Genomic DNA, 14,700 nt, shown 5'->3' on the forward strand with positions numbered 1-14,700 from the left:
GCACATTGGCCATCAAGCTCTTTGATACAACCGGTTCCTGTGGCATTGTACATCTATGATCAAGGGCTGGAGGAGCTACTTGTGCTGGATCACGACGTCACTACAAGCATTAGGCTGGCATTTGGTCGACATCTGACCGACAAACGGACTACATGATGGGCAATCCAACAACTTTGTGATTTTCCCAAGAATAAACATACATTATCTTCACATTTTGATAAAAACCGTTCCGGGAACAATCATTCATCTTGTACATCATTTATCCATGTCATATTAGGATGATGTACTCGATTGTGGACGGAACAGATGTTACTACGTTTACAGTGCTGTTTTTCAACACCGCAAGCTATATCCTGAACAAATTATCAACCAAGAAACGTGATAGATTTAAATGAGACATTCAACAACATCAAAAATCCAAAAAGAATTGGATTGTTGATACCATCAAAAAACTAATCACCGAAGGATAATACTAGAGTTGTTCTCTTTCCAATGATATCACATTAGTAATGGCATGTTGGGAAACCATTAGCTAGTCTCAAAATATCACCCTGATTATTCTCGTATCAAACTAAGGCAATCTTTTTGATTTAAAATCACTCATTACTTGGAAATTAACTGTTGCCTTTACTTCCCAGGCTTTCTGGTACCCTTCATTTAATTTTGATAATCATTTGATCCCATTACTCCTATTGATGGTTCTAAAGGGTGATAAGTTGTAACAACAATACATTGAAGGTTGTTTGCTGTTTATTGTTTGAACAACTCATACATCAAGTTTAATGATGAAGAGTATGGGTTGAGAAGTTGGACTAGATTCCTTGGAAAATATCAATTCACTTATTTGTATGGTAGCACTACTATTAACTGCTAGATCAAACTCTCATCACTGGATAGACTGAACATATTCAACTGCTTCTGGTGAAATATAAAAATGATATTTTCTTTTAAAAAGAAAAAAAATGTAGGCTCAATAATTAAGAAAATGGTAATATCTTATTCACAGATTTTATAAACTGCTATTGTTTTTTACTCAATAGTAAATGTCAAATTTGAGACTCTGTACACCACTGAGTTTTTATGATCAATTTTTAATTGAGCCAAAATAGTGTTACTAAATCAAGTTTACAATACTTTATCTAATGAATGTATCAACTATCAGTAACTTACTGAAGGTAAATGGCCAGTTTTCGGTATATTTGTGTCACAAAATCTCAAGTTGGGTGTTGCAATTTTTACTAAAGTCAATATCGCACCTTCTTAAAATGTATCATCCTCCCAAAGGTCTAAATTTCAGATGTCAAGAACTATTCACACTCTTTTATGAATTTTTTTTTGGAAGACTAATTAGAAAAAGAGTAGTTTTCATATTTTGCACTTTATCTTGCTAAAAAACACATAGCCAAGATTTGGACACATGCAATGCTAAGTTGAACGACATGAACGGTCTTGTCCATTTACAAGTTCAGGATTGCAACAAAAAGACGCACCACTGGAGGCAGGGCTGAATTTCCTAAGCAAAACGTTCGTAACAAATGACTTGTCGAAGTATTATAGTGCAACATATTTACTAAGCTGCATTATTAATGTTCTTTGGTACAAAAAATTGATAGAAAGATGTCCAATTTTAGGATTATTGGTCTCCAAAGCTGTTATTTTTTTGGAAGTTTGTTAAAAACCACTTCAATGTTTAAAAATGCCCCAAAATGACAAGATAAGGCATCACATTCCAATCCAATCTTCAATTCGATTAACATTTACAACATCTAACACAAGAAACATATAGGAGTTTAGGAATACTCAAATTTGTTAAAGGATTGGTACCTGAGACCTCAATAATTTCTGTAGTCCACTCGCTTGTTTGCTCCAAGGTACTCTACTGTGCGCCGTTATTTCTCCGTGTAAGATTCTACAACAATAGCCCAATTTATACACCGCAACAGAAACTACAGGTATCATTCAATGATGTCAAACGCTTCTTTTCCAATAAAAACCGCAGAGACCATAACGAAATAGCAACACTTCACAACGATAACAATTTCTTGACAATCAATCAAATAGCGATACAAAGCACCCTATATAGAAACTTGAATGATCTTTCCCCCGGTGTAATAAAATTAAAAACTTGTGCCGAAACATCAATGTAACCCACCCGTAGTGCCTCAAGGTTTGACCTTAAGCTGCTTGCATGCAGTGGCCTCCCCAAAAAATCCTGTCGTTCTCTTCAATATGTCTGTCACCAAAAGAAACAATTCAAAAAATTTGACTAGCTTCAAACGTTCAACACTGGCCAAGATCTCAAAATACCTCACCTAGATTGCCACATGCAATCTTGCACACAAAAAGTACTTTGTACTTAATGCTCGAAAAAAAAAATACAAAGACATTTAAACTGTATACTAAAAAAGTCTCTACCCATCACTCTTATTTTACAATCTTACATAAGCTCAAATCATTCATAAGAAGTTTAATCACGTTTGTTTCTATCTGTCTTCACATGATTTCAAAAGTTTTGAATGAAGCAAAAAAGTCATGGTTCTTCCCTACTAACGCTCTTTTTCGTTTTTTTGGCCGCTAGTTTGTTTGATGATGATGCTTTATTTAGGGTCTCGTGAATAGTAGATGAATGATAAAAGAAAACATTGACGAAAAATGATTAAGGAATATAAAAGATTTGAGCACCCTAGGTTCGACCTATAAACCGAATGGTTTGTTTTCATGGGTAGACCTTGACTAGATTGATGCCACTGTGCAACCCTCTGCTTTGATCCAAGAAAGCTGTTCGACTCAGAGAGCTCGCTCAGTCAACCCTGTGACCTTTCCCAAAATGCCAAAAAAACACAACAATAGAATGCCTGGCTTATTCGGATGTCCGACATGAGTAACAATTGGGAACTGTACAGCCAGTTGAGTACGAGGCAGTGATCATTTCAGTGGCATATCTGATCCATCGTTCCCTTGTAGTGGGTAAGTTTTCCAATTTTATCTTGTTATCAGAGAAGAACTGATTCCAAGTCTTGGGGAGAGCGTATATGGGAAGTAGTTGGTACCAAGTCAACCGCACTAATGGTAAGTTAAACGATTAATGCCCCCTCTCATTGCCTTAAATTCATGCGAGTCTATCATTTGTGGAATGTATCGTTTAGGCTCTGCCTCAGCCCAGCTCGAAACCATCGAGCTATGATACAACCCAGCTCAAAATCGGCAAGGCCATGCCTCAGCCCTGACCGAACTCGACGGAGCTCAACTGTGTCCCACCTCAGTTTGACAGCTTTTGTCTCTAACTGAAAGACAAACCGAGGAAATGTTTTGCATGACAATGAATGGTCTGTTGCAATCAACAATTTGGTTGCTACTCAGCTACTTGTTCAATGATTTTGCCTGGTACTCCATCTTTCCTTATCTAGTACGATAGGTTGGTGAAACCGCAATAAAACCTTGATTTTTTGAGAAAGGTCGCAAATCTGTTTTTTTTGTGTGTTCATTGAATGGTACCATCGCCTAAAAGGAACTCTATGTTCTGTCTTTGACAATTTCGTGGTGCTACCTGACACGAGAACTAGAACCTAGACTGACCAATAGGTCTATTGGGTTTTCCAGGTCAGGCATAGCTCAGCCCAGACATGGGTCTGGTCAACTCGATCATGAGCCAGCTCGGACATGGGCTAGCTCGGATTTGGCCCAGTCAGACTTGACTTGAAATATCAACCCAACTCAGCTCGAAACCTGTTTTATTTTGGCCCGGCCCAGCTCGTGAGCTGGAAACTGTCAACCTAGCACAGCTCGAAATGAGCCATCTTCCTTTTAGCTCAGCCCAGTCTGAAAATTCTTGGCTCATTACATCTGTAATGGAGAGAGAATTTGCCCAGCTTGGATAGCGTGACCATGATTTTTTCAGTTTCTGGTAGGGAGGTTGAGTTTAATGGTTTCTAAATTTTCTGTTATTTGGACATTTAGGCAAGGGCTGGTACCAGTAAACAAACATGCCTGCCAATGCCAATGATGCAAAATTGGCGTTTCAAACTGGTTTTAATGAAGATGACCTTTCCTTATATAGCAATGTGAAAGAAGGGTCAGCTTCTCAAAAAGGTGTTTGAAGCCCCAAATTTGCATCACTGACACTGGTACCAGCACACAAACGAACCTGCCAGAGCTTGCCTAAACGTCCCCATACTACTCTACTCGCTTACATTTGGCGGCGTCAAATGTGTCCAGTGTAACGTCGTCCATGGGAAGGTGGATTTTGAAGCTCACAATGGTCAGAACGGACATTTTTCCTTGTTTTCAAGACATTTCAGCGTCATCAAAATAGTTACACTCCTATTGAATGGAAGTTTATCATCTGCACAGTATGCAAGCTTTTTGAAAGAAACTCACTTGATGCCAAATTCGTTCATGGAGTGAATGAGACACAAGAGGATGGATAACTGAATTTTGGCCTTGATTTGGAGGAATGTGAGGGCATTTATTGTTGAAAAATTGAATTTACACAGTCTCAATTCAAAATAAGTGCTCACAAAACCACGTAGGGCTATCTCATTCTCATTCTGTTGAAAAAATTAATATCCCCAATTTTCTTGAAAGTATTGATTGTAAGTCAATTCTTATCACGCCAAGATTCATCAAATTTTCATTGACTTGCCAAACTTTAGAATTTCAAAATGCCTTAAAATCTGTCTCACGGAACTTTGTTCCGAAAATGTATTTCTTATACGGGTTTTGGGTCGTACATGGGTCGTACATTCACCTTCACAACTTTGGAGGTTTTGTGAGGCGTTAGTCATTATACTGGGAAACTCTTGAGTTTGACAAGTTATAGGATACGTTCAGTACTCAAAAAAAAACTAAATTTCAACATTTGAAATCAATAATCAGTAATCAGATCTCAAAGAGTGCAGACGTGCGAAATCAAGCTCTCCATTTAAAACTGAGACATCCAGAGCCAAGACTCATCAAAATGAAAAAAGCAACTCGGAGTAGCAAGAAATCGCCTACTAAGTTTACGAGTATGTTGGACGAAATCCTTGCGCCTCGAAAGGAATCAAAAGTTATATCGGTGGAGATGGAAGAAACCCCAACAGAAACCAAGGAGAAAGCAATCCAGTGCCTTCAAGAACTGGAATCACTTGCCAAGGACATCGGTGAGGAAAAGACCAAAAAGGCAATGTCTGTTATTGTTCGACTGTTGAAGACGTCTTTGGTGATGTTGAAGCAAATGGAAGAGACGTCCGAGAGGATTGACTTATTGGAAAAACAACAAGAGATAAGAAAAGCAAGAAACAAAATTGTGATCAAAGGCCTTAAATCTGGGGATACGAAAGAGTTGTCCGAAGTGATGAAAGATGTTGGTTATGAACGTCCAATCAAGTACTCCAAGCCTTTCTTGGCAAAGAGTCCTGGTGAAAAGACGAAAGTCAAAGGTCCAATCAGGGCCGTTTCGTCGGTGGAGTTCTACAACGAGATGGATAAAAAAGAGTTCTTCAGGTGCCTGGCTCGTGGAGGGTTGGCCAAAAAGGGGCTACATGTTGGTGATTACATACCAGCGTGCTTTGCCAAGGACCGTCTTCGCCTAGACACAGAGGCGTTCAATTTGAGGAAAGAGGCTCCTGGTACCAGAACAAAGCTGGTATTGGGGTTTCGTGGACCATTGCTCCTGGTCAGAGAGAAGGACGAATCGACTTATTCAAAGAAAGTATAAAGTTTTGTTCCCTTGTGCTGGTCATTGTCCTTCTTTTGTCCGTTGAATTTTTAGTTTCCTTAAGCATGTCTTTCGACAAAAATCCATTAATCTCAAATCTTGCTCCCAAGCATCCACAAGTTTTGCTGACTGTTCAATTTGAAATCTCTTTTTATACTTGTGGTCACGTTGAAACCGTTTTAAACACCCCGTCAATGCTATTCAAGATCTATCCTTTCTTTTTCTCAAATTTTTCCTCTCAGAGCAACACACTGCAAAGAGTGGTGTCAATTACTAAGCACCTAAAAATTGCGAGACCTTCAATTTGGATGGGATGTATTTATACTTGGCGCAGAGTTGGGTTTAGACGATGATGATCTGAGCGGGGGTAATCAGGTATCAAATTTCAACGATCTAGGATACGTAAAAACTTTGAAAAGCATGAACTTGGCATGGCTAGTGTCTCTAAATGTGAGGTCTATTATTGCCAATGAAGAAAAGATCAGAGACCTTGTTCTTGAACAAGCACCAGAGATTTTGGCGATGCAGGAAATGTGGCAATTCTCCAGGATTCAACTGATATTCAATGGATACGACTTGATAGGAATTGAACGAACAGATGGGAGACGGGGAGGTGGAGTGGGATTTTTGATTAAATCAAACCACAAATATAGCCAACCTAAAAACCTTGAATTAATGGACGAAGATTGTGAGGTAATAGGAATTGAATTAGGAAAAAGAGTCTTCCTCTCTGTGTACATACCACCACATGCTGACTTTAATCGAGCTTTCCACAAACTAAATGATATTCTAGCAAACACTGGAGGAAAATCAGTCTTTCTTTGTGGAGATCTGAACATTGATTTGCTGAAAACATCTAAGACTCTTACAGACCTCATTGGCCTTTTAGGACACTTTAGTTTATCACCCCTGATCAATGATGCTACAAGGATTACCGCACACTCCCGCACTTTAATAGACAATATCTTCACTAACTGTTCCGAGGTATTGTCCTCTGGAATACTTGAATGTGACGTTAGTGATCACTTTGCAACTTTTACTTCAATAAGCATGAAATCAGTAATAAGTAAGACCCTGTCCAAGGAAATAGAAATTAGAGACACAAGAAAACCTAATCTAAAAAGACTAAAAGATTTATTGCAAGCCAAAGACTGGGTGTTAGATATGGAAAACCCCAAGCAGGCATTTAACAATTTTGAGACAACGTTTTCTCAGATATTTGATATAGCTTGTCCAATAATAAAAAGACGATGCAATAAAGGGAACACAAAACAAAATGCTTGGATGACATGGGGACTGATGACGTCACGAAAACAGAAAGATAAACTGTTAAATAAATTCAGGAAACATCCTAATATAGAGTCAAAAACCACCTATGATAGTTACGCTAAATTATATTACAAGCTAGTGCGGATAGCCAAAGAGATACATTGGAAGAACTTTTTTAAAGTGAATCAAAAAAAATTGAAGACCCTCTGGAAGGGTGCGAATGAACTAATGGGTAACACGACAAAATCACAGACAGTTTCTTTTAGTCTCAAATCTAACAAAGAAAACCAAATCACATCTGATCCAAAAGAAGTTGGGACAATATTTAACAACTATTTTGCAAACATAGGTTTAACTTTAAACGGCAATTTTCCCTCTCATAACGCAGAGCTCATGGGTGGATTAGGACCCAAAAAGTCGAGAAATTTTTATTTCAAATGGGTAAAATGTAAAGAAATAAAGGCGGTGATAAATGAGCTCAAGTCGAAAAACAGTTCAGGAATGGACGGTCTGTCAAACCGAATTCTAAAACATATAGCTCCAGCTTTAATAGTGCCGTTGGCGAGGTTAGTGAACATTTCTTTTGTGTCCGGATACATACCAACAGAATGGAAAACTGCAAAAGTCATTCCACTTTTTAAATCAGGTGACAAATCACTACCTGGTAACTATCGCCCTATAAGTCTTTTGCCAAGTTTCTCCAAGGTTTTAGAAAAAATTGTTCATAAACAAATGGCTAACTTTTTAGAAGTAGAGGTTCTCCTTTACCCTGAACAGTTTGGTTTTAGAAAACAACATAACACTATGCATGCAGTTCAAAAATTTCTACAAAATATTTCTGCTAATCTCTGCGACAAAATGGCACTGACTATATTTCTGGACCTCAAAAAAGCTTTTGATTGCGTTGATCATGGTATATTGATAAAAAAACTGGAGTATTACGGATTCCGCGGTAGGTCCATAGTTTGGTTCAAAAACTACCTTTCTGAGAGGTACCAGTATGTCGAGGTAAATAATGTTAGGTCCTTGAAACTGAAAGTTAAATGTGGGGTTCCTCAAGGCAGCATCCTTGGACCTCTCTTATTTCTGATCTATATAAACGACATGCCTCAGCATAGCAATTTGAAATGCATTATGTTTGCTGATGATACGACGTTTCAATGTTTTGAAAGCCAACCTGATAAACTAGAGGAGAAAACAAATGTTCAACTGGAACGTATTTTCAAATGGTTAGAAATAAATAAATTAACTTTAAACATAGATAAATCTAAATTCATGATTATCAGGCACAAAAATTGTAATTTTAACTTCAATATCAATGTAAATGGATGTAGGTTAGAGGAGGTGGGTTCCACCACTTCCAATGAAAAATCCATACGATTTCTGGGAATGCAACTCGATAGCAAACTCAACTGGCACTGTCACATTGATAGTGTAGCAAACAAAATTCGAAAAATTCTTTTCAGTCTGAACAGAATTCGCAAGTCAGTGCCCAAAACTGTAAAGAAACAACTTTATAATGGACTTATCCGAAGTGTTTTGGAATACGGTATTGAATTTTATGGCCAAAGTACGAAACTGAAGATCTTGTCCATACTCCAGAAAAGAGCTATACGTTGGATAAATAATGCGAGGTGGTTTTCTCACACTGAATCTTTGTTTCATGAGTCCAAGCTCTTAAAATTGCAAGATTTGCGCACGCTTAAAATCGTTCAAGTGATGAGGCAGTCGTGCTTGCAAGAACTTCCACCATGCATTAATATTTTCAAATGGAAAAATAATCCTCGGCTTGGCGGTTGGAGAGCAATTACTCCAGTTGCCAAGTCGGGACTTTTACAAAGACTACCGAATTTTGCTTTTCCCAACGAGTGGAATAATTTCAACCCTCCAGGCATTGATCTAACCAGACTTAAATTCACCCAAACAACCAGAGATTATCTCTTACAGAAGTACTCTATTGCTCCGTGCAAACTCAAAAATTGCTATGTATGCCAACAAAAATCCTAAGAAATGATTTTTATTTTTATTTTTTATTACGATTATCAGCCGCTCAATCTCATCAAAACACTCCATGCACCAAATACAATTCTAAACCTATTAATTTTCCTCCCATTCCTGAAGTCGTCTCACATTTTCTAGTAAACATAACAAATTAACACTGAAATTATTTGCTTTGCTCTGTTTTTCATGTTCTTCTTTCTGTATCTTTTTCTTAGTCCCTTCTTTTCTTATAACTTCAAACCGATATGATTTCCTACAAGCCTTTCAATTTGATTTTGTAATTCTTCCAACTCACGTTATCGTGTTGCAGCTTGGCCTCTGTAACATTATTGACTATCTATGTCATGTCTTCGTTAATTTGCCCAGGTCCTGGTGAAAACAAGCTTTTGCTTACCCAGAACCTGAGGAATTACATGCTCATGAAATTTTTGATGTATCAAGATGCTAACTCAAAGATAAAATGCCGACATTATTTAATCATGATCAAAGTGTTCCTGAAATAAATCTATCTATCTATCTATCTATCTATCTATCTATCTATCAAATTATCTTTAAATTACAATTATTAAAAAAGCTATTTTAGCCAGATGGAATACATAAGCAGGTGGTTGGTACTACTGTGGAATATATTTCATACTTACATATTTTTTTTGTCAAAAAGATTTTAAAAAAGTGAGAGCAAAAATGCATTTTTTTCTTAAAATTGACGATAATTTTCGAAAATTATGTTCAAATATTGCTTTTTTGCTGGCATGGCCAAAATTGCATTATAACTTACAGAAAAATGTCAATAATGCCCTTGAATTTGGAAAATTTTCAGATGCAGTAAATTTGCAGGTAAATTTTGGATGTGTAAGTTTTTTTGCAAAATTTGCATGATTTCTAGGATGCACGTTTTGGCCGGTCCTACCTATCATGCACTCACTTGTGTATTGATCTTTGTTCTGATTTGACCGATATTGACCTTCACTCAAATACTCACCCATGAGCCAAATATCGGGCTTTTTTAGTTCATGTCGTTAAATCTACTGGCCGGCTCCTCTGTGGCTCGTACTATCGCAGCGGGAAAGTCAAACTCACTTTGATAATCAGTTCCGTCGATTTAACACGTTTATCGTACTTGACGCTCAAAATTTCTTCGGGCAAGGAATCAATACTTTTTGGGATAAAAAGTGCGCCAAAGCGTTTACTTTTTGATTCAAAACGATTATATTCATGGTTAAGGCCACGGTGGGGAAAAAAGGAAAAAAAATACGTGTAGCGGCTCAAGCTAGTCAAAGCCGCCTAAGAGTGCCCAACCCCGTCTGTGGCCCAACCGGCCCTGTGACACTAGTTCATCTCCCCGCCGCGGTAAGAAAAAAGGAATCACCTAACCTTTAAATATCATTCCTCATTTGTAATTGAACAAAATTGAAAGAAAGGAATTACAATTGAAATGAATGATACTTTAAACCAATGTATTTGTTATTAATTATATGTCAAAGCAGTTCACAAACCTTGGTCTGATAATTCACCTCATGATGGGTTGTAGTCTCACTTTGTTCGGGCTAAGCTTCTAATATAGGCATAATATCTTCCTATGATTGGCTTGAAAAATATCTGGATTTTTGCCAGTAGCGTCATGACAACGAATGGAGATAAAGAGAGAAGGTAATGTCAAAGTTGAACGTAACGAATCAATGAAATTCATTTTGGTGCCTTATTCATGAGAGAAAAAGAATCATTCACAGCAATCATTGACATAGGTAGTAGCATGTTATGTTTGTAATTCGCAAATGCTTCCTTTGTCCGATTCATATTTCAAATTTCTTTCAAACAAGCCCAAAACAGTGACACATCTCAGAATTCGTCACCCTAAACTGAATGTTGTGTTCCCCGAGATTGGAAATCCTGGGACTTGAGGTACTCTCCCCTTCATTCCACTGGTCCTTGTTGATCATTTTCACTAACTACGGCCAGAGCAACGGCCTGTCAAGACGATACAGGTCCATCCTTCCTTCTTCTTTCACTCAAACTTCGACAAAGCACATCGACATTCGACTGCCGAGCGTCCCATCTAAGATAAGTGCATCACATTGGCCATGGGGTCCATAGCGCGGGATGTCCAATCCCAATTGGAACTTTTAGCGGGCGACGTGTTCCACATTCACCGGGTGGAGCAATGGATCATCCTCACGAGTAACCAGTTCGACTTGCACCTCCCGGATGAAACCGGCGGGCCGCCTTTCCAAAGCTTGCACGTGCTCTACAATTGGCAGACCCAAGAATTCGTGTGTCGGACCATGGGACGATGTTTGGAACGAGGATCCTTTGACTCCTTGGATCAGTTGGCCCAATTCGCCCAAGACACGTTCCAGGGCAAATCGGCTTGCATTGGAAGTGGGGATTTTCCGGCCAGCTCAGTGTTCTCTGAGGGGTGTGCCAAGTATAGGCGTTGCCATATTCCGTCGCCAGCACTCCCCCACATTGACGACTCGACATTATCTCTCCGTGCATTCAGGTGTGAAAGTTGTCAGAAAGACGTTAAAACGGATAAGTTGCCTGTGACATCGGACCCGAACCAAAGTGAGATCAAGTCAGAGGTATCCAATACCAATTTAGACCCAAAAGTGGAGATGACACTTCATTCTGACGTCGATGAAGTCGATCATGACGAAGTTGATTATGATGATGATGATGATGGTAGTGGACCTCCAGGCGACTATGAATTGCTCAAGACCGAGGTCGAACTTGACGCGGAAACCGAGTCTTCGGCAATGGAGATGAACGATTTAGTTGATTATATCAAGGATGAACACGACCAATCTTATTCAATATTTGATTCGGATGGGGCGTGTCTTCGCAAGAAGAAGCGTGGTAGGCCCTCCAAGCGAAGTTGTCGACTGAAATCCCAACCCAAGTATTTCCCAGACACAATTGAAAAGCAAAAAGTCAAAATCATCTACCCCAAAAATGTGAATCATAAGCCCCGAGCCGACGGGAAATTCGAGTGCGAGTATTGCGGTCATGCCGTAACGTCTCGAAGTGGAAAAACCGACCACAAAAAGCTCAATCACGGCTGGGGTCATTTCGGTTGTGAATTGTGTCCCACCGTGTACAAAGAAGCGCTCGACTTTATCCGTCACATGATGGACGCCCATGTGGGAGTCTTAGAGGCCATGTGTCCCCAATGTCAGCAACGAGTGCATTTCGAAGGGGATGAGCAAGTATTTGAAGGCCACTATTCGGCTTGTGTCCGATCTCACCGGGTGTCCCAAAATGCCAAGCAAATTGCCCTTCGACGGGAAAACAAACCGGATCCCGTTCAGTGCACTTGTGACACGTGTGGCCGGCTTTTCAATACCTTGGAGACCCTCAAGATCCATCAACGAATCCACCAAGGCAAAGGCTTTGTGTGCAAGGAGTGCGGTTTCTGGGCCTCTCATCGCTCAGTCCTCACCTCTCATATGCAGAAACACGAACGCGAAAAAGGCACGGCAACCGAGCTAGTTTGCCCGCACTGCGCCCATGTTTGCTTGGGTGAGTCCCAATACACGAACCACATTAAGCGTCGCCACCAGCCGTACCAATGCACGCAATGTTCCGAGGTTTGTTTGGGAAAGCGTTTGCTTAATATCCATAACTCCGAAGTCCATGGGGCCAATCGTTGTGAGATTTGTGCCATGTGCTTTGGCACAAGCAATCTTCTTCGAAGACACAAGTTGACTCATTTAGAGCCTTCGTTTAGTTGCCGATTCTGTCCCAAAATGTTCAAAGCGGAACGATGCCTTGTCAACCATGAACGGGTCCATACCGGAGAAACCCCTTTCAAGTAAGTATTTTGAATTTTGGGCTAAAGAGTGAAAAAAAAATTAGCGTCATTCGTGAACGATGAGACGAAGCCTCAGGTCAATTCAAATCCATGACTGATGCACATAGAGACGGATAAAGGGTTAAGCTAATCAAATATATTCACTGAAGGAGAATGCAACCAATGTTTTTGTCGCTCGAGTATTTCTGAAGTGTTAAATTCTTTGGTTGCAAAAGGTAATGATCATGTTTTATTGCTTTTAAACTCTCCCTTCTTCTCATCTGTTTGGAAACAATGTGAAGCTTTTTGAATCTAGGTTTTATTGGTTATTAGTCCATCCTGAAGATGTTTGTGTCTCTCATGCTCTTAAGTCAAACAATTCTTTTCCCTCTTCAGATGCCGACTCTGTGATTATAAGTGCAAATCAAGCGCTACTTTGAGCCTCCATAAGAAATTCAAGCACAATGGAGGCAAAAGATTGAGGAAACCCGATGATGAAGACATCGATGATTGATGTTGAATGTTCGACGTGTATCGATAGATATCCTGCAAACAAAAATCATTTACATCCGATGAAATTTGCAATAAAATATTAGTGTCAAATGTGCAAATGAGGTCAAAACATAGCAAGCCAAAATCTTACGGTAAGATGAAAATTTATCGTCAAAAAAAAAAATTCGAATTATGGCCTCTTACCGGCTAAAGAGCGCAAAACAGCAGATAACGCTCAGTAAACAGAGACTGTACTTTTGTTGTCAATTTTTATTTCATATTTCTGAGTTAATCCTTAATGATTGACGCAGTTTCTTGCAGATCATTTGGTAACCTTCAATTCAAACTTGGTCGAAAAGTTCAATTCATGGTGGAGATAATCCAGGCCATAATCATATGTATGAAGTGGGATTCGGACCCACACCCTCCGGGCGGGGAACCAAGTCGTGCTTCTATCGGGCGCATTAGACCACTCGGCTACCATGGTTCCTTGTGTCTACTGAATGATGTTGACTGAATGATTTCAATAAACAATGAAGTTATATTTCCTTGATGAAATGACAGAAGTGTGAAAGGGACAATGGACCAAGATCAAATGGTTGAGAAAGGCCCTTATTTGCAACATCAGATGACCCCAACAGAATGGGAGGAATCACGATGGATTGCTAAATAAACTGCTCTTGACTTGCCTTAATCGCAATTTCTTTTTCAGACATTCTGTGACCCGGGTCAATAATTGTATATAAGATTTTGATACAATGAGACAAAATCAACACTAACGCATCATCATTCAATAAAGAGGAATTGGCCCTTTATTTGTCAGAGGATGACTCACAAAGCGCCCTCTGAAGTGCATACCTAAACCATATTTCGTGCTAGGTCACAGGCGTCACAGGGCATCACCTCCCTGACGTCACCGCTGAAAGTAAACACGGGTCATGTGACTTAAAAACAGAAAAGTAGGACATTGTCTCTGAGTCTTCTGTTATGATTGCCGCTGGAACCGGTCATGATTCAATAACTAGGTACTTTGAGGCAACGTGTGAACACAAGAAACAACAGGGAAGAAAGCTAAATTTTGTTCAAGTTAAGTGGCACATTGAATTTGCAAAGAGGAAAGTATCATCTTGAAATGGCATTGGAATAACAAACAACTGCCCTAACTATTTTACCATCATTTTGAAGTTCATTTATTTATTTATTTTCTTGGTAAATATATATTTGTATTATACATAGTTGTACATTTACTCTTATAACTATTCTAGCCTTTGAATCAACAATTGATCTATCAATAGTCAAAGAAATAAGATATATCATCAGAAAATAAGTTGTTTTTAGAAACTTATTATTTTAGTAAAATTTCACAAGAAGAATGTTTTTGCAGTTGTGCATCCTATGCACAATTAAACACTATTTGTATGACGTCCACTTACAAGATTTAAAATACTTT

The 14,700-nt window shown here is 39.0% G+C and overlaps 1 protein-coding gene across 3 annotated transcripts; it reads left to right on the plus strand.

The window, feature by feature from the left end:
* Positions 1–10,848: 10,848 nt before the first annotated feature.
* Positions 10,849–13,794, plus strand: LOC131879084 (zinc finger protein 718-like). Of its 3 annotated transcripts, none has more exons than XR_009373091.1 (3): positions 10,849–12,779; positions 13,155–13,402; positions 13,562–13,794. XR_009373091.1 is itself a non-coding variant. In XM_059225291.1 (2 exons), exons 1-2 carry the CDS (start codon positions 11,050–11,052, stop codon positions 13,270–13,272), a joined length of 1,848 nt encoding a protein of 615 aa, XP_059081274.1. In that variant the 5' UTR covers positions 10,849–11,049; the 3' UTR covers positions 13,273–13,794. The 3 variants fall into 3 exon arrangements, 1 of the variants encoding a protein (XP_059081274.1); XR_009373090.1 differs by having other exon boundaries at positions 13,572–13,794; XM_059225291.1 differs by having other exon boundaries at positions 13,155–13,794.
* Positions 13,795–14,700: the final 906 nt, after the last annotated feature.

This window comes from Tigriopus californicus, chromosome 4, assembly GCF_007210705.1.
Source record: "Tigriopus californicus strain San Diego chromosome 4, Tcal_SD_v2.1, whole genome shotgun sequence".
Lineage (NCBI taxonomy): Eukaryota > Metazoa > Arthropoda > Copepoda > Harpacticoida > Harpacticidae > Tigriopus > Tigriopus californicus.